The sequence below is a fragment of the Labrus mixtus genome, chromosome 13 (assembly GCF_963584025.1).
Source record: "Labrus mixtus chromosome 13, fLabMix1.1, whole genome shotgun sequence".
In the NCBI taxonomy this organism is placed as follows: domain Eukaryota; kingdom Metazoa; phylum Chordata; class Actinopteri; order Labriformes; family Labridae; genus Labrus; species Labrus mixtus.
The window spans coordinates 8,814,051-8,834,653 of NC_083624.1; the positions used below are offsets into that span (position 1 = coordinate 8,814,051).

Sequence of the window (20,603 nt, forward strand, 5' to 3'; positions counted from 1 at the left end):
TACGTAAGAGACGTTCTTCAGCTTCTAGTTTAACTGTATCGCATATTAAATAATCAAATAAATCTCATATTAGATGTAGGGTATCCGCTGCTTGAGTGGTCACACATATTTGGCTAACTTTCAGGGGTTTTTGTGGTTAAAGAAGTGCCGTCATTTTTGACAGGTCCCTGAACAAACACAGCGGAAGTGTGTTTCGTTTTTCAGTCAGCTGATACAGCGATGATTGAGAAATGAAGAACAGGGACGTCAAGTCAGAGGCCAATAACAGGGAACAGACCGGAACTTTACTTGCATGATGCATACACAATAAAAGCACGAGATAACTTGAAATCAGAAATTAAAAGCATTACAACTGGGAAAGAAAAGTTTTGTTTTTTTATTAAAATTTTATTATATTTTATATTAAAAATCAGCTTGATTTAATGGCATATATATGAATTGTGCAATAATTTATGATTCACTTCAGAGAATAAATGTGTTATGCAAATTTACAATCAATTCAAAATATAAAATCAGAGAGTAATTGATTTAAAAAAATAACTAGCAGTAGTAATATAAGGTTATTTCACAGGCTCAAACAATCGTCCAGCTGGCCTCCTTCGATCAGGATGGTCAGGTGGTCTTGTTCTAAAAAATACTTGAAAAGATTCCACATCTTATTGTACAAAGTCTTCTTAGTGCAGTGGTTCTCAACTGGTGGATCTAGACCCAAAAGTGGGTCGCAGAACCGTTTTCAGTGGGTCGCAAATGTGTGCCTGGAAAAAAAAAACTGTTTCAAAGTCCATGAATGGAAATTAAACATATTTGTTTTTTTTCCATTTCATTGCTCTGTGTCACATGTTTTGTACCGGCGGAGGACAAAACTGCACATTAAGTCATTAAATAACTCTGATTGGTTGTAAAATATTATCAATTTGGTTCGTGATTTGTCATGAAGCAGTTGGTGGTAGGTCACTTGATTTAATTCCTGGCTCCTACACTAGGTCGGTTTTCTCACAGCAAAGTCCCAACACCTGTTTTACTAACTGGAAGCATGTTTTGACAACTTAATTTCTTCCTTTCTTCATCGAGGGTTAGGATTTTAGATCCCCAAAACAGTTGTCTTGGGTTCCATTGGCATCTTTGTCAAGGGAATTTTATTTTGAAATTATCTACCGGATGTTGTTGTGTACACTGTAGGTCGCTTGACTGAGCATCAATGAGCGCCTAGCATGCAGGCTAAATGAGCAAACCTGCTTAATCGGCGTTTTTTTACTCATTTTCACCACTTTTACGATTTCTTTACTTGTTAGTATGAAAGCTTACAGTTGGCACAAAACGTCTTGAGTCTACAAATTGTTTTTGAGCGATTATTTGATTATTTTTTTGTATGTTTTAGCGTGGACATCACCTCTTGTTTGGAGGAAATACAACTGACAAGGTAGGTGACTGCTGAGTTTTTGTTTGTGATGTTGCAGATTTTAACGATTTATTAATAAAACATTATGTTTAAAGAGTGCCACAGTTGATTTAGAGTTCAATTATAAGCAGGAAGAAATTGTGACAGCAGTATGACTGTTTAATGATCCATTTAGGGTCTTATTTTACTACCCTGGGTTTTGGCTTAATTAAATTACTGACGTCATTAATAAATCATAATAAACATTATAATTAAAAAATAAAGTTTGTGTTTTGAGGAAAGCATCGTGTTACCTCCTCTTAAAGTGTACTTGATTATATTAAACCAAAATATCCTGGAGCTGAATTCACAGTTTAATCCAGTTTTTACTCATGTTTTGATTTTTTTCATTCATAATGAAATCTGAAATATCCAATTTTGAAAATCAAAATCTGAACTGGAAACGACACGTGAGACATTTTAGCTTTAAAAAAAATGAACTTTAGGCTTTACTTATTCTGACATACCTTATTGTCAGTAAATCCATTCATGTAAAGCCACACACACACACACACACACACACACACACACACACACACACACACCGGCTTTTGTTTCTTTTGAATCAAGTGACTCAAAGTCCTCAGAGGTGATAAGACTGTGCAGGATCTGACTGGGCTTTTTTTTTTTTTGCCATAAAAAACGATTCATTGATCAGGCGACGTTTGTCCAATCAATCGTCCTTAAGAAACAGACAGAGATGCTCAATGTTCAGTGTTCATGATCAAATAAATTTGATTTATTAAGCACCTTTAAAAAAACGAGGGTTTACACAGCTGTTTGACACAAACAAACTCATGTAAGAACCAATCACATGACTCCAAACAACAATGTGACACTTAAATAAATGAGTTAAAAACTGATGTTGATTTATAGAATATTAACGTGTGAACAATATTTAAAACAAAAATGATGTCACATCCTTTCCATCAGTCCCTTTCTCTTCTCACATTACGTCAGATTCATGAACTCTGATCTACTGAGGACAAAACATGAAAACTTCCATTATTTCTAAATCTGAGGACGATCCGAGATTTCAGCTTCTTCCACAAAAGTGAAACGTGCTTGTCGTAGTCTCCAGGAACCCTGAGTGATGTCTTTAACTTGTTGTTTTGTTGTTTAGCCCTCACCCTCGATTTATTATCAGAAACACACACCGCCTTCAGCTGTTGTCAAAGGGTGCACTCACAGTAGGCAGTCCGTACAGCACGCCTAAACCCCTAAAGTCCAGTTTGTTTGACCGGTGTGAGAGCTTCAATCCGTGCTCGAGCATGGTACGCTTCCTTGGCTCTGGCTTGTATTTGTATAATGTACAATAAAGTAAAAAAAAAACAACAACTATTTGAGTAGTGTTTTTAGTTTTCTTTTGGATACTAAACCTACGTCTTAAAATCCCAGCATGTACACATGTTAGTCAGATATTCATGCAATCTGGAGTGGACAAATCCTTCAGCAGTTTCAAGGTGGTAAACATCAAGTTTAAGTGTCCCGCGGGATCGCAGAGGGCTTATTGTCGGAGCTGCTGTTTTACACCAACCTGCAACAATCCATCCACGGAGGAGGCTGCAAGACGTGCGCCGAGACTGCCATGCGACGAGACACTTTGTTATAGGGACTCATCGATGCAGCGGTTCAACAGAGGCCGGTATTGGTCTGGTGTAGTGGTGACCGACATCAGCAAGTCTGCAAATAACGTGGAACCCATGTCAGCAGCCGATGTTTATTGGTTGTGCCAAATCAATTTAATGCTGACATCTAGTGCACCTAACTACCGATTCAGAGAAGAGGTTTTTTTTCCATTGGGCGGATGAAGTCAATCGAACAATCTCTGACTTGTTTTCATCGTCAAACGCGAGAGAAAATGGCGGCATTGTGAGAGTCTTGATCAAACATCGGTATCGGTACCTGATTTTCCCAATCGTTGCGTCTCTAGTTTGTAATCTTAGTTCAAAACACCAAGCAGCAGGGAAAGGTGGAATAAAACTAAACCGCAACTACTTTTCATTGTCAGTGAAATAACTAAGCTTGAAATAAAGTCCGCACAATATCTGTTATTTCCTGATACCATGATTTTCATTTTAGTTCAGTAGACGCTCGGATGTTTGTGAAACTAGTCCCAGTGAACGGTTCGGCATTTCAGCTCCAGGAATGACTTGAAAGCTCAATGGATTGAATTGTAAATCTTAAATCTGTTAGCTGCTTAACTGATTAGTCAGTCAACACAAGGTAATCGCCTCCAGGCAAAGGATAAAACAAAGAATTAATGTGTCCACTTTATCAGTCAATGGAAATGGAAAAAAAACAAGCAGAAGTTCAAATGACCATGAAGGAATACAAATAGGAGCAGCTCTTATAGTTTTACCGAGAAATGTTGGCGTTATGTGACTTGTGGAGTCTTTAGTTATTGCTTCTCTGTGGCCACCTCCTCATGCAGACGTCAACACTGACTGATTATTATTTAGGGTGCAGATTTTAAAGTTTGTCTCTCCTCTGCCGCTTCCAGGGTGGCTGTTTGGCGATCCAGAGGGGATGGATCCTCTGGGTGCTCGCTCCCAGTTTGTGGACATCCAGACGCTCCCGACCTGGCAGCAGCAGCTGGGTGAGGACGGCGAGGAGGCGCCGAAGCAGGACCAGAGCGACAGCCTGCTCGGCCAGCAGAGCTTCCCCTCACCCTTCCCCTTCAGACCAGACATCAACCGCAAGATCATCCTCTTGTGAGTCACACAGACTTCTTCCCTTTGGTGCCGTCGGCTGAAAAGACGCCTCTCCTGGCGGTTCCCTAACGTTTTCTTGCAACTTTCCCCCTCGCCATACACATCGACACACAAACATATTCATATACCAATCACACTTTCAGTGACCCTCTTTGCTAATAAACCCCTATAGTTTTAAGGTTGAGCTTGAAGATTGCTCAGAATAAGAACTTCAGAGTGACAACAAACTGAAAAAAAGCGGACTTTTAAAGAGGAAGTGAATTAAAGTGATTCTGCAACATGAAACAACTTTTTTTTTTTAAAGCAACAGTCATTGCTTTTAACTGTTTGTTTTTTCTTTAACCTGACTCTGAGGATGAACAAATTAAAATCTTCTTTTAACATTCATGCTTCCTGTCCTCGGGCTTACTTCATTTTCCGTGTTCCAGCTTCGATCTGTGTGTCGTGTTGTTGAAGGCGACGACAGAAACACCTCTCACACAGGAAGGATGTGGGAAAAGGAAGGAGTGTGGCTCTCTTTATTGAACACTGTTGTGCAGGTGAAGCTGAAAGCGAGATATGACTCATCATATTTACAGTCATAGTCTTTGTTTCAGTAGTCGTGACATCTGGTGTAGAATCATTTCCAGCCCTAAGTTTACCTGGAAGTCCTCTCACAGAGTTGACAATGCTTCACTGGCAATGCCGCACACGCTCACCGCAGGAAGTCGTGTGTATGTTTACTGCTTGTACCTACACTGCTAGCACAAGCTAACCGCCCGGTGTTTAGCACCTGTCTGTCCAACAGAAAGCAGGCCAACTCCGTGTCCCGAGGTAAAAAGCCTATCGAAGGGAAACCCTAACTTTGGAACGAGCTTTATCTGCGTGCCGTTTTGCCTCACTGTGATTATATTTTCGCTTCGGTTTGAATCGCGTCCAATCGCTGAATTGTATCCACTCCTGAACTCTACCTGTGTGCATAAGTTTATGTTTTTTGTTTCAGGAAAAAGCTAATAACTCTTATCTTTAAAAGCCCAGATTTAATCCACAATAACACATCACATGTTGAAACTGAGATTTATTAGTTTTTTCTTTAATTCCAGCAAAACGTCTCAAAAAAAGGTTGGGACACGGTCATGCCGACCACCCTGTAGCATCACCTCTTCCTTTAACAACACACAGACTTTTGGCTCTCACACTTCAGGGTTTGGATTAGTTGACAATTTCCCCAAAAGGTTGCAGATTTTAACCTTGCAACTATTGCTGCCAAGTCCTGAAATGTCTGGTTTTCTTCCTTTGCTCACCAACGTGTCACAAACACTGAAAACATTAGGAAAGTTGGTTTGACCGACGCTTACATGCTGAGGCCAGTTTCAACCATTTCTGAGATTATCTTTGAGGTTCTTCCCCCCCCGACCAGCTAAGAATAACTGCTCTCTGCATACTTCATCAACCATTAGGATTTGTTCTCATTAAAACTCTGGATTCTCCTCATCACTCTTCTGTGGCTTATTTTTCTGAAAAAGCTCAAACCAGAGTGTTTGGTTTGGTTTCACTCGTCTGTGGAAAGTTTGAGTGTACCTTTTTTAAATTCAGAGGCTGTGTGAGTCTTTCCAAAAAAACTTAACTGCACGACCATAACTCTTCTCAATTCAGCATCGTTCATTAATTCAATTGGATCTGTTGCAGTTGTTCTCAAATGTTGATTTTCCATCTTCATGTGGAATCAAAGATCCTTACACAAGAAGTTTGACCTGACGTGAGTCCTACAGAGTTTTTCTTCAGATGATCAGACAGCTGTCCTTTGCAATGTCATTTGTCAACAAACTTTAAAGGAGCAATCTGTAAGATATCTACTTACTGAAATGATAAAGGTACCTTACTATATGATCAGACATTAAGGAAACATGCTATGTTGAAGTGCTGGCTTCTCTGACAACAATGCAGCAGCCAGTATGTCCTCCTTCTAACTTTAGATTCTGGTCCTGAATGCTCTGGATTTGTTTGGACCAGAGAAGGTAGGAGGTTTTAAGGCACCCCCCCACACAGCCGTTTTGGAAGCCCCTCGGTTTCCCAGATATGAGAGCAGTTATCAGGTCAAACCAACAGGTGTTGCAGCGATGGAAGCGGACGAGAGAAGTGGTTCAGATAGAAGTGATTGTACCCGACCTAAAAAGCCTCTGCATGTTTCTAATAAGCTCCACGAGCAGAAACGTGCTCAAACTAGGATCAATATTGGAGATGCTTTTGAAAAATGGAGAGAGGTTAGAACACAGAAAGGTTTACAGACCGATGCAGAGCTGGCTAAACACTGAAGCTTCAGTGTCCACCACATGGCAACCTGCATGCACATCGACTGTAGAGAGGAGGGAGACAGCTCTCTCCAATGTTTTGAATTTGGACTGCAGTACCCATTTTAAACACTCGGTGTAAGTCACATATTGCTCCTTTAACTTATCCCAATCAGTTAAACATTTGATTTGCACCCTTCACTCTCTTGATGTTTGGGCTGCTCGCCACAAACGGTGATCATTGTTGTTTTTAGAAAGTGAAGCTCTCTACAACAAACCAATCTGCACAAATAAATCTGAGTTTTTTTCATTTTCCTGCAATCTGACATCATTTGTTCCTTATTCAGAGTAAAATATGCTGCAGAACTACAAGTGTGAAATATAAACTGTTCTCGATTAACTTTGGGATCAGAGTGGCTTAGAGAACTTGTGGTTATGTTTCTGAGAAGGTTTTTTTTCCCTGAGCCTAGCACGCCTTTGATAAAGCCTTAAATGGTCTTTCCATACAGAGTGAGACCTCGACTCTCCATTTTACCAAAGATGCCAGCATAGATCAGATCAGTGTAAAAGGCAGCTTGACTTGTAATGTCTTAAAACCAAATGTACTGAATGAAGCTCATGCAGCAGCAGCTCTGCTCGATCTGAACGTTGATCTCATTAGAAGTCACAGTCTTGTCCCTTTATAAAGCAACGCTTTGTGTTCTTAGATTTAAATCATGTGGCTCCTCCGAATTCAGCGTACTGTTTGGAGAAGAATCTGTTATTAAATTAAACCAATCAGGCGTTGATTTGTAACTGATTAGACTGAGTTGTCTGTTGTTTCAAAGTGTAATCTATCCCTGATCTGAAACAGGTCAGATGTCATGTTTTATCGACCTACAAACAGGATGTGTCTTTCTAATACTTTATTTTTATTGGGGTTTTTTTTTGTCACCACTGAAGGACAAAACAACAACATCAATGGAAATAAACTCATGAAGAGGTCTGGATTGTTTTGTCTCTAAAACACTTGGTCCTCTGAATTATTCAATACAATGATGACGGCAGAGGCTGCTGTGTAAAGTGACCAGCAGTATTTACTAATCCTTTTCATACACATTCATAGAAACTGGGGGTTAAGCGTCTTGCCAAGCGATGGGGATCGAGCCCCCTACCTTCTGTTTGAGAGGTGACCGACTCTACCACGGAGCCACAGCCGGGTCTGAATCTGACCTCTGCCCTTTGCTGCATGTCACCTGCAGCTCTCCTCTCTCAACATTTCCCCTCTTCAGCTGTCCTATCTCATAAAGGCGACAGGCCCAAAACATAACTTTAAAAAAGGAGACTTTTGTTTTTAACATGCGGTATCTAAAAGTATGTAAGTATTGAACGTTTTTGACAAGAGGGAGGAGCTTCACCTGGAGTCGAGGATGATCAAATGAGAATTTGGTTCCTGAAGATTGATGACTCTCGGATTTCTTAAAAATCTGTTTTCGGGCCATAACTAAAGAATTTAAACGCTCATTTTGACACGTTTAACACAAAGTGTAGTGTATAAAATGATGAGGTGATAGTGTTGTTGTTTTACCAAAAGGTAAAACAGTCACCCTGATGTGATAATGTTCTAGACAAACAATTATCGAGCTATCATTCCCGCCCCATTCTTGTGGTTTGTAACACTTCTGCTCGACTGTAATTATAGTCTACATGCTGCTGGACTCGTTAATTAATGTCCCCGCTGTAGCACCATAATGTTAAACATCCTGATGGGCTCAGAGACGAGATGCATCTAGCATGGAAGCGTGAGGTAAAATTATAAGGGAAATCATTAACCAGATGAAATGTGATCATTTTGACAGTTTGGTGAGGAACATGAAACAAGAAGCTTGGGCACAGACGCGGTCAGAGGAGGGTTAAATTGCTAGAAAATACAGGAGTAGTAAAACAAACACTTTGAGTATTTTTAGCAGCAGTGTTGGCTCTGTAGTGTGAACGCCGCCTGTGTCTCTCCACGTGCTCTCCTGGACCAGTTCAGAGTCCAGATCGCCTCGCAAATCCTCTTTTATGGAGGAACACATGATCATCCGGTGCCCGACTTGGCATAGTTTCTGTGTGAGGGCCTTGTTGTTACAGCGGGCCTCCCCTTGCTCACTCATCAGCAGCAGCAGGCGCATTCCTGCTGCACGAACGTCACCAGACCTCCAGGAACAACCGGCCCTCGAGCAGGTTCAGCTTGTGACCGCTTTGTGGCTCATTGCTGACATGAATAAGTGGTGAACAGTGCCACCATGGATACATTCACCTCCAAACACTCGGTAGATTTATGCAGTTCAATACATTTCAGAAGAGTTAGGATATAAAGAGGAATCAAATGTAAAAAAAAATAAATAAAATAAGCCGTAGGGATGCAAGATATTATCTGCAAATACTATCTTAAAAGTGAATTGAAGGATGTTTGCGCTGATACTGAAATGTCAGCTGTACATGTCTGAATGTGGGAATGTGTGATTAAATCAACCACACTGATAGTATCGTGCAAATTCTGTTCCGTGGACATGTTGTCATTGTATATTTGTGCACAAACTGTCATGTTAGAGTGCTGTTTTCGCCAGGTATTAGCTAACGATACAAAGGTACTACTGAAGGCGTTCATGTTGCTTTTCCGACTTGTCGCTAACTTGCAACAGGAATGCGGTTACCTTGGACGTGATGGCATTCCCAGCGTCGAGATCCGAGGTCAATGGGCACACCATCGTGACATACACATATTTTTGTTGACATACTCAAGCATCTAAAAAGCTGTTTGTCTGGCCACTTAATTAAATGAATCGTTGGCATTTAGCTTCTCAGGCTGTATTTGTATCCCGAGAGTCGAAGCAGGTAAAGATAAGACTCAGTAAATACCGTATCTGATAGATTGATACTGAGAACGAGGTTCTCTTTCTCAGTCTGAGTTACTTTCTGGCAGTGTGATCTGCTCTGGGTTGTGACTCATTTTTAATTAACTTAAAAAGCACAATTTCAAAAACAATAAAACTCGTCTTTCTCGCTCCTGACGGCTGACCTCGTCTTGTAACCAAAACGCCTTCAACACATGCTCGAGTGGTTCCGCGTTGTTCTTTCCAAACAACCTGCCGAGTTCCAGAGAGTGAAGAAATAACTTTACTGAAGCAATAAAAATAAGTATTTCACTCTGGCTCAGTGTGTAAGTGACTTTGGTTTAAAGTGTGCAGACTAACAGGCCCGTGTGTGGTCAGACAGTCACTCCAGGGTTTTTAGGCCAAACTTAAAATGGCCTTTCTGCTCATATTTAAAGATAACAGGAATTAACTTCATTTGAGAGAGCATGCCACATCAGCCTTCTTTCCTCCAATGAAAACCTACCAGACAGAGATCTGAAAATCAGCTGCCATTGCCGTTGTTGTTTCTGCATGTTTATGTTTGAAATTATCATCACTGTCTTCATCTGTTTTTGTGTTCTGGTCTCATCAGCACCGGTGACGTCGCTCTGCTGAACTGCACCTCCATCGTGAACACGAGCAACGAGATGCTGAACGACAAGAACCCGGTGTCTGACAGCATCCACCAGCACGCCGGGCCCGAGCTCCGAGAAGAGCTGCTCAGGTTCAAAGGTAGAGCTGAGGACGGGGGAGAGGGGGTCGGACACATGAACCCCAACTTTAGGGTTAATTTGAGTTTTTCCTCTCTTGCATGCTGCAGACTCAAATCTGCAGACAGGACACATGAATGCAACTATATATGCACATGAACTCACAGCCCAGCACATGATGATCAGATGAATTTAATTTAAAGAAAGGCTGCCATCGCTGCCTTAATTTACAGTGTTGTATCTTTTAGAACGAATGCACAGCTCCCTTTCATGAAGAACTGCAAAGTGAAGATCAAAGAGACACCTCAAATTGAATCAAAGCGATTCATACTGTCTGTGAAGAGTCTGCATCAAGGAATCAAATTAACTAAAGCATTCAGGAATTCAACCACAAGGCGACAAAATCCTCTTTTTTTCTGACGCCTTTCTGAAGTCACGGCCTCCTTCAGCAGAGAGAGCTGGCACCACATCGTTTAATCACACAGATGTGTGTTATTTCCAAACGACATCGAGTGTTAGAGATTTATAAAACCAAAAAATCTGAATCCAAATCAGTGTTTTTTTATTGGCCAAGTATGTGGTGCATTCCTCTTTATGTAGAGACAAATACATACTTCACTTAAACTAGGACGAGTTAGACAAAGGAAGCACAAATACTTAAGGGAAGAATGTGCGACTTTTTGATGCAGTAGATGTCGCCATGGGGGACCAGTATGAAACCAGAACGAACTGTTGTTTGGCCACACCTCCGCCTCCAGCTGTAACAGATGATCAGTACAAAGTGACTGAAAACTATTTAACAAACAAACACGAAAGTCTGAACATCTACCAAATCTGATCTTCATGTCTAAGTACCGTCTCGCATCCGTACTTGATAATTAAATGTAGCTGCTGTAGAAGTCATAGAATAATGTAAAATATGTCTTTTTCACCCGTGGTGTGTGAAGGAGAGACGGCGCAGGTCCTTTCTCCCTGCAGCAGTCAGACTCTTCAACCGAGCCTGCTCCCAGTAGATCACAAAACACACAAGCCCCAACCTCTTGTGCAATATTATCACATTACAATATCTACCATATTACAATATCCTCTGATAACATGTTCAGCTTTCTGTACGCTGTGTGCATGATGGTGTTTTTTTCTATATATGTGTGAATGTTAAGACTACATTTGTAACAACTGCAGCTGTGTTTTGGCTCCTCTACTATTTTCCTTTTTTTTAATTTAATGGTGCTCTGTGTCCTCTTTTTGGCTGTCCTGTAACACTGAAAATGTCATCTTATCTTGTCTTTAAGATGTCCCTGCAGCATTACCAATCATTTCCAGATTTTTCGTATTTCATGTTCAGCGTTGTTCTTCGAGGTTACTCACTTTTAATGTTGTTGTGTTTTTTTTAATGCAGGATGTCGAACAGGTGAGGCGAAGCTGACCAAAGGCTTCAACCTGGCGGCGAGGTTCATCATCCACACGGTGGGACCGAAATACAAATCAAAGTACAGAACGGCCGCAGAGAGCTCGCTCTACAGCTGCTACAGGAACATCATGCAGCTGGCCGCGTGAGAAGCACAATTATAAACAAACAACTTCTGAAGAAGAGAAAAACTTTTCTTCTCTGTAAAAGTCCTGCGAGAGTTTTCTTTGTTGAAAAAAAGTGACCGCCGGTTGTTGGTTTTTGTGTGTGTGCGTGCGTGCGTGTGAACATGTTAATGTGGTGAGCCATGTGTGAGATTTTTTTTTCTTTCTTGTTGTCGCCTTAGAGAGAAGTCGATGTCGTCTGTCGGTATCGGTGTGGTGAACACGACCAAAAGAGGTTACCCACTGGAGGACGCTACACACATCGCCTTCAGTAAGAAACACGCACACACACATACACACACACACACACACACACACACACACACACACACACACACACACACACACACACACTCACACACTCACACAGATGTCATTAAGAAGGAGAGACACAAACACACATACAGCTTTTTATCAGGGAGGTACAGATGAGGGGGTTGTGGAAAAGAGCCTGTTATCTTGTTATCTTTCTGTATTCTGTACACTCACACACACACACACTCACACACGCCTTACAAAAACAACACAGAAGACTCATGGTTATACTTTTGATTAAATTAGGTCAACAAATTACGCAGGCAGACGCTCTAATTCAGTCATGACACACAGTACAAGCCTTTATTTGTGACGGGCTTTAAATGACATGTTCTCTGAAGCGCACATGATGATGATGATGATGAGAAGATCATACTCTTTAAGTAGAAGCAAAAAAAAACATCTTTAAATAAAGATTCATCCAAACACATGACAGTTCCAATGACCTAAACCACCCATTAGAGAGACGAGGCATGTGTTGCTCCAGCAGTTTATAAACTCCAGTCTGCAAAGTGAGAGAACTCAGCAGCTGCAGCCTTCAAAGTGACCACAGTGAGAGCAACACCAATACATTCATCAAGCTCATCAAGCTCTGTGGGCCTAACATAGATATAGTAGTGTCTTTGTGTATGTTTCGCTGATATGCACATGTAGGAAAATGTCTTTTTCTGAATATTAGTGCAGAAAATAATGCTCAGGTTTGCCTAGAAAAGGCGTCATCACCAAGTCTGCTACAATTTGCAAGGATTGGTCAGTACTGGGATTGGTTAACAATAGGGCTTTGGGGATGTTTAATATCTTTGTAATCCTTTTCTGAAGTCATTTGTTAAGGAAACTATCCATCTGAGTGCCTTTGCAAAGTCATATTGGTGCAAAGTCTGTGCACAATCCACAAAGAGAAGTAGACCTGGTGAAAGCCAGATGATTACGCCCTACATGGTGTCAAAACTTTAAAACCGGCTGCCGCTTCACCTCAGTTGGTGGAGTAGGTGTCCCATGTGTTGAGGCCGCAGTCCCTCGTCACACTGGTCGTCAGTTCAACTCCCGCTCCTGACGCCATGCGGTGCCTTTCATCCTCGACTCTCCCGCCCACAAACTTAACGTCCCTCTATCTGTCCTATCAAATAAGGACAAACAAGGAGGGGAAAAAAAGAAACTTTGAAACTCTTCAGGCTTTCGTGGAAACCCCTTTTTTTATGTTTCCAATAAAACCGAACATTAAACACACGACTGTTTAAATATACAGCGCTTAAATAAGTAAGTACCTAAACAAAAGTCAATACCTTTTTGTTGAGTTTTGTGTGTTTCTTGGTTGCTAATTTCCAAACTAAAGGAAAGAGGAAAGGAAAAGAAAAGTTGGACTGTTCAGTTCTCAGTAAAGAATCCTTGACCTGTCATGTGTTTGGCAGGTCTTTATATTGACCTATAGGTGTGCGTTCATGTGTTTACAGGAACGGTGCGCAGGTTTCTGGAGAATCATGGAAACAGCCTGGAGGCGGTGGTGTTCGCTGTATCAGAAACAGAAGAGGTTGGTGTGACTTTAGTCAGCGCCCCTACATCCCATAATAGTCAGAGTGTGAAGTATGCATTCAAGAAAATCTTCTTGCCCTGCTTGCTCATTTGCCAGTGTTTTTATCTGAACATGTTTGTTACCTAAACCCGTGTGTGTTCATTCAGCCGGTGTACAGGAAGTTACTTCCTCTGTACTACCCTCGCTCTGAAGACGAGGAGAAGGCCTCCCTGCCTCTCATCCCAGCTGACATCGGAAACTCTGAGGGTGAACCCGTCGTCCCCGAGAGACAGATCCGCATCGCCGAGAAGCCGGGAACCCTGGAAGGTACGCAACTAAAACAAAAACATGGCGCCATGTTTCACAGCCTTAGAAAAAGACTTGCAGTGTGTTTCTTTCCCATGTCAGAAAACACATCTGAAGAGTTGATGTTTTATTTTTTCAAGTGGTTGATATTAAATGTTGGAATTCTCCAAAAATCATTGGGTGCACCTTTACGGCTGGACGGGTCAGCAAAATAAACTCACACAGTTTCTCCCTGGACTAAACTCCCAGTGAGCGCTGTGTTGTTCTTCTTTTATTCTTTGGAGTTCAACTTTGACCTCAGACTGATGAGACTCATTTTACAGTTTGAGGCTCAACATAATGAACAGAAAAGTGAAGAAGAAGAAGAAGATATACTTTATTGATCCCATGAGAGGAAATTCAATTTTACACTCTCTTCTAAATCATGCTACACACACACATGCACAAACAAGATCCTATGAACATGCACTAATGGAGAGATGTCAGAGTGAGCTCTTCAGCTGGTGGGGGTTCAGTGGCCTGCTCAAGGGCACCTCTGCAGTGCTCAGAAGTGAACTGGCACCTCTCCAGCTACCAGACCAGCTTCCATTCTTGGTCCTCAGCGGGATTTGAGCCGGCGACCCTCTGATTCCAAACCCAAGTCCCTTCAGACTGAGCTACTGTCGCCCCGCAAGCAAAAAGAGTGTGAAGGTGTAGCTGTGACCGGTCAGAGTGGACCGTCTGTTCTTCCTCTGAGGAGAAGTCCAGCCGGCTCTTCAGTCACTCCGTCAACTATTAGTTAACTTTCCATTTAACTGCCAGTTAGTCAGCCTGTCATTATACCTGTAAACATGTTATCAAACCACATAGTTCATCAGCCAACTGGGAATGAATGCATCCAGATCATACATCAATCTGCAGCCAGGGCTTCATATTTTCCTGTTGAAGCAACCTGAACACACCTGAGTAGCAGTTCTCCTTAAGGTGTCTTTATCTCGTAAACAAAAAAATAGTTAAGACACAATGTTTGTACATGAACAAACACTGTCATTTAACTCAACATGTAATGCTTCTATGCTTACAAGTGATTAGCAAAATCACACAGTAAAGTATGCTAAGATTCATTTAAAAACCTTCTTTCAGACACTGCTGTACCCTGCAACATAAATGCTGTTGTGCAGCTGTAGGTCTACTCTTATTGTACAAGTCTAATGTTACTGGTGGTTTTTTTTAACTGTACATAGTTCATACACATCAATTGTACATCGGGGTTTCTATTCTTAGTCCTGCATGGGTTATGTTTAATGTGAGTGTCCATCAAAGGTACAGTATGGTAGGTGTTTAGATTCCTCCTGAACATTTTTGCTCCACCATTGTTCTTGAGGAACCATTGTGTTTCCATAATTTGCTGGTGTACAGCTGGAGAGCTGACAGAAAACAAAAAGAGAGCAACAAGAAGAAAAGGCAGGCAACAAAAGGCTCAATCTGTGACAATCAGCTCCTTAAGTCCTGAGGTCAAAGGTTGAAAAATGGCAGATAGATATGCGAGTACCAAATGATGGAAGAAGCTTTCTTTTAGAGTTCCAGAAACTACATCATGATACTTTGAGACCGTCCTTAAGGCTCACAAAGATATGTAGTGTTAGTTTGTACTTTGATCGGGCTCTGTTGTAAAGAAAATAAAGAGATACAAAGAGCTAACAGGGGAAATTAGACATTCTGACTATTAGCAGTTTTACGTTTAATCCTCATAAAAACTGTAATTTTTAAGACTTTTTTTTTTAGTTTACCGACCTCAGATTTTCTTGTTCTTGTTCCAAAAGTGTGAATTCTTGGTGAAGAAGAGGATATTCAAAGTAATACCAGCGCATGTGTTAGCGAGAGTTTGAGGTTTCTGCGTTGGACACGTTGCCTTTCGTTGACCCTGCGACATGATGTCTGCCGGCGTGATGCTTCAAAGGGGCAAAAATGCGGCTTCTGGGTGTCGATCCAAAGCAAGCAAAGCTGCATGTGATTGCAGCCCAGTAACAACAGGCTGATGTATACACACTGACAGACACACATGCCCAATCTGGATGTAGATGAGATGCATGGTCATGCGTGAGGCCGATCGGTACATGTGGTCGTTTAAAAACAAGAAACAAAGCCTTAGTTCTGTCCTTGGAGTTTTTATGACCTCACTGGCAGCACACACACACAAATAATTTCACGCTTTCAGAAGAATTAGGATCAGGGAGTTTAAAATGAGCACACAGGCAGCAAAAACACAGAACTTCTTTTATGGGAAAAAACACATCAGAGGTAAAATGAAGCGATGTCCTGCATCATTGGCCAGTTTAATTTTATTATGAGTAATCTTAAAGGTCTTTTTTTTGTCTTTTTTATATCAAACCAATGATGTAAGTCTCTGATTTTCCCACAGTATCCCCCTCTAGTGCGTCAAACTTTGCCCTTACTTTATTCAACGTCTGCTGCAGTGAATACATGAAGGCAAGTCACGTACAGTGAAAGTGATTCACTGTTTGTCGTCTTCTCTTTGTTTGTTGTTGTAGACGATTCTGAAGAGGAGAGTCTGGAGTCCGATCTGGGTCAGGTGGGGACTCACGCCTTCGCCCGGATGGAGGGTGACGTGGACAAACAGCGCAAACAGATCCTGCAGGGCCAGATGTCCGAGGCGGCGATTCAGAAACAACACCAGAGAAAGTAAGAGGCCAAACGAGACACTTAAAATTAGATAAAATGATTTAAGATTGTGAAAATTCAACTTTATGTATGACAAAAAATCCAATCCATAATGTATTTATAAAGCACATTTAAAAACAACAAAAGTTGACCAAAGTGGGGGCGCCGGTAGCCTAGTGGTTAATATGTGTGACCTATGTACGGAGACCGAAGTCCGAAGAGAGAGAGAGAGGGCTTGTGTTTCAAGGTTAGATTTAAGAACATGAAGCATGGTGGGGACAGATCAACATGTGGAGGCAAGGCGTACCAGAGTGTGGGTGCTGCTACTGAAAAACGCTCAGTCGCCCCTGAGCTTCAACTTAAACCTCGGGATAGTCAGACGCAACTTATCTTTTGATCCGAGTGTCCGTGATGAACGATGAGGGTTTTAAAAAGGTCAGACAGATGACAAGGAGCCAGCCCGTTTAAAGTTTATAAGTCAGTAATAATATCTTAAAATCAATCCCAAAACGCACAAGGAGCCAGTGAAGTGAATTTAAAATAGAGGAGTTGAGCTCATATTTACATTTGCTAGTTAAAAGACGAGCTGAGGCGTTTTGATCACGCTGAAGACGATTAGGAGAGGCTCGCCTGACAACAACATGAAGTGCATGACAATAATCCAGACGTGTGGTGATGAAAGTGTGCATAACCTTCTCTAAATCAGGGAAAGATAGAAAGTTGGGTTGATGTTAATTAGCATTGTTAGAATTGGCACTTACAACTCTGGGGTTTACAATTTCTGCCTGCAACAGGTGTGCAACAAAGGGACCTAGTTAGACTTGAACTGGTGACACTCTGGGTGTAGGTGTGTTTTTTTTTTGTTTTTTTTCTTAGGTTTTTATGTCTTTATTTAGAGACTGGACAAGTGGACAGATTCAGAAATATGAGAGAGAGAGAATGGGGAGGGACATCTAGAAAAGGAGCCACAGGTTAGAGTCGAACCTGAGTCGCCCGCTTGGAGGACTATAACCTCTGTACATTGGGACTGGCTACTGGCGCCCCAGGTGTGCATTGTAGACCTCGAGGCCTTAGAGACGCCTTCACACACAAAATCAAGCCTGTGAACAGAAGAAAACAAGAGGATACAAAAATAACACTTTAGTATGACAACATCTCTTGGGTCTTTTTACGACCTTGTTTCAATCTACAATTGTACAATTCTATACGTAAACTCTGACGCTCAGGTGTTTTTGTTTTTTCACCTTTTAATGTCATCTGGTTGTGAAATTAGGTCGTTTACAGTTTTCTACGACACCCACACACGTTATTATATAAAGTCTTTATGTGCCTTGTGTTTTCTCTGCATTCTTGTGTCTAGTAAATAATTAAACAGGCAGGTCCAACACCAGATGTCCAGCTGTTTACCTTATTGGAGTTTTTAGCTGGTTATGAAACAACAGACTGAAATGAAGACGATGTCTGTTTATGAACTACGGAAGCAAACGAGACCAGCAGTAACAGGAATGACTTTTTTCTACATTGCTAATATAAATGCCTAAACCTGTGAAGGGTCAGGTGTCGGGCTAGGTGATTACCTGCTCTCTGCCAAAACATTTATTCAGCATTTTCCACAGCAGAGGTTCTCAATGAGTGATACGACTGACTGTTAACAGAAAGACGGATGAGATCACAAGCAACACAAACCGATCGTTCCTCGTAGAAGCTTTAAATGATGTGGTGACCACATCACCTCCGTCCTTCATAACCTCCACTGGCTCCCCATACCCCAGCATATCCACTTCAAACTCCTCATCATCACCTACAAAGCCCCTCCTCCCCCTACCTGTCAGAGCTCCCCCACCGGCACTTCCTGTGCCCCCCTGCAGGACAAACTATCAGTCCTGGGGGGACAGGGCCTTTTCCATTGCTGCTCCCGTCCCCTGGAACTCACTCCCAAAAACATCAGAGACTCACCCTCCACATTCAAGAAATCCCTAAAAACTCACCTCTTCTACATCACCTACAACCACTAACAATCTCAACTCTCATCCTCCTTCCTTTACAATATTTCTTTGTTGTATTGTTTTCTGCGTTTTGTTTTGTTTTAGTTGTTTAAAAGTCTAATTTATTATTATTATCAATAATAATTTAAAAGTATTTAAGCAGCAGGATGAAGCGTGCATCCCTGCAAGTTGTAGCAGAGATTATTCACAGCTTGATATCAAACAAGTGGACTTCCTAGTTTTTAACATGTCATTCCATTCATGTGAGTGTATATTTGTAGTATTTTAGATACTTTTCCTGCACATCGTTTACAGTATATGATGCATGTTGTATCTAGAAACTAAAAACTAACTCCCCTTTCTGTGTCTGATTCTCTCCTGCAGTTACAACCGCTGGCTGTGTCGGGCGAGAGCGGAAGATCTGTCGGACATCGCTGCACTGAAAGCTTTATATCAAACTGGTATGTGTTCATGTGTGAGGAGCACGGAGAGAGAGAGAGCGGGGTCGTGTCTTAGATTAGTTAGATCCTTGTGCACTGGTGAAGTACAGTTTTTTATTTCTGTGCTTTATTTGGGCTAAAAACATCTTCATCTTCATCTCCTCTCTCTGACTCAAGCTCAATTCACTCTCATAACCAGTAGGAGGCGATGTTGCTGTAGAGATTGATCTGGTTGTTGCATTCCTAGGCCAGTTGTTCCCTGGTGCCTCAATACAAATCATAATTGCCCTCCTTAGCTTTTCTGAGCCAGTCAAATATTTAGACCCATGTGTGAACTTGATGACCCCTCTTTCTCCTGAATTACAAAAAGGTCAAATGAATGCAATAAAAATCAGACAAATAATGAAACCAACCAAAGATCACCAAACGTACTATCTCATGATCATCAGATAGTGTCCTCACTTTGCATAAAAAAAGAAAAATGATTGAACAAAAAACAGAAGACCTGTTTTTTATAGTTTATCAGGTAATCAGGGATTTTAACTTTTTGTTTTTGTATAAAAGTTTGGTTTAGAAATGTTGAACTAGACAAGGAGTATTATAGATATGAAAATTATCAAAACATAAAAGCGGGCTGCAAAGGTGGGTTAGTGCTGTTGCCTCACAGAGAGGAGGTTCCTGGTTTGAATCCCCGTCTGACAGGAGCCTCTCTGTGTGGAGTTTGCATGTTCTCTCCGTGCAAGTGTCGGTTTTCTCCGGGACTCTAAATTGCCCGTAGGTGTGAATGTGAGTATGGCTGGTTGTCTGTCTCTTTATGTCAGCCCTGTGATTGACTGGTGAACAGTCCAGGGTGTAACCCCGCCTCTCGTCCAATGACGGCTAGGATCGCCCCCCCCTGCGACCCTAAATGGGAAAAACTGTTCCGGTAATGGATGGATGGAAAACAGAAAAGCAAAAACAGTTTGGGCTGCAGGGAGACCTCAGTGTGACCCCAGCGATGAAGGGAAGTGAACGAATGAGAAATAAAATAAAATCTATGGCTTCAAAGATGCCATTAAAAGCACCGGCATACTCCTCGTTTTAAATTTAGATCATGATTGTTCCTCGTGGTCATGCGACAGGATGAAAAGATTTGTATGGTGTTCAGTAAAAGTAAAAATCAGGTTTAAAAAAAAAAAACTCCAGCTCTTGATTATTGAACACAGAACCAGCATGAAAAAACAGTTTAAACAAAACACAGCCCTCTGAAGAATTTCACATGCACCGCAGAATACAAACACAAAATCAAGAACACCATCGAGTACACATGCGATGCGGCTGAGCTGCTGTAATACCAGCCGCTTTTTTCTAAAGGAATGATGTCACTTCTTGTATCGGGACAGGTTTTGATTTGCACAGGGAGGCAGCGAGGCCAAGTGAGCTTAGAGGCTGCAGAGCGCTACACAGAAGGGAATTTCCGGGTAGTTAAGTTCGTATAACTGCGCTTACATTTTGGCAAAGGGCAGAGTGATAACTCAGATCTGACGAGACCGGGACATCTTAACACTGCATATAAATCAACGCTGAAGCTTTTTAATTTAAAAGTCATTAAAACTGGTTTCATCCAATCAGAGGTGGAATAAACAAACTTTAGAATCATTAAAAAGCAGAAAATCAAGATCAGTGAGGAGTAAAAACCTTATGATTATGATATGACCTATATGAACATTTCGTATTAGAGGTCAGAGGTCATATCCATTCTGCGATATATTGTCGTCTTGACTCGTGATGCAATTATCAAAATGCTGGAGTAAAATATTGAGG

The 20,603-nt window shown here is 41.5% G+C and overlaps 1 protein-coding gene across 1 annotated transcript in view; it reads left to right on the forward strand.

Annotated features, from left to right (window-relative positions):
- The first annotated feature begins 1,185 nt into the window (after positions 1–1,185).
- Positions 1,186–20,603, forward strand: part of gdap2 (ganglioside induced differentiation associated protein 2) — a 38,575-nt gene continuing 19,157 nt past the window's right edge. The window contains exons 1-9 of the mRNA XM_061053582.1: positions 1,186–1,420; positions 3,942–4,152; positions 9,894–10,033; positions 11,411–11,564; positions 11,766–11,854; positions 13,350–13,426; positions 13,576–13,735; positions 16,246–16,396; positions 18,745–18,821. Of these exons, the coding sequence (XP_060909565.1) occupies positions 3,968–4,152; positions 9,894–10,033; positions 11,411–11,564; positions 11,766–11,854; positions 13,350–13,426; positions 13,576–13,735; positions 16,246–16,396; positions 18,745–18,821 (1,033 nt within the window). The 5' untranslated portion in view covers positions 1,186–1,420; positions 3,942–3,967. The remainder of the gene's footprint in view (positions 1,421–3,941; positions 4,153–9,893; positions 10,034–11,410; positions 11,565–11,765; positions 11,855–13,349; positions 13,427–13,575; positions 13,736–16,245; positions 16,397–18,744; positions 18,822–20,603) is intronic.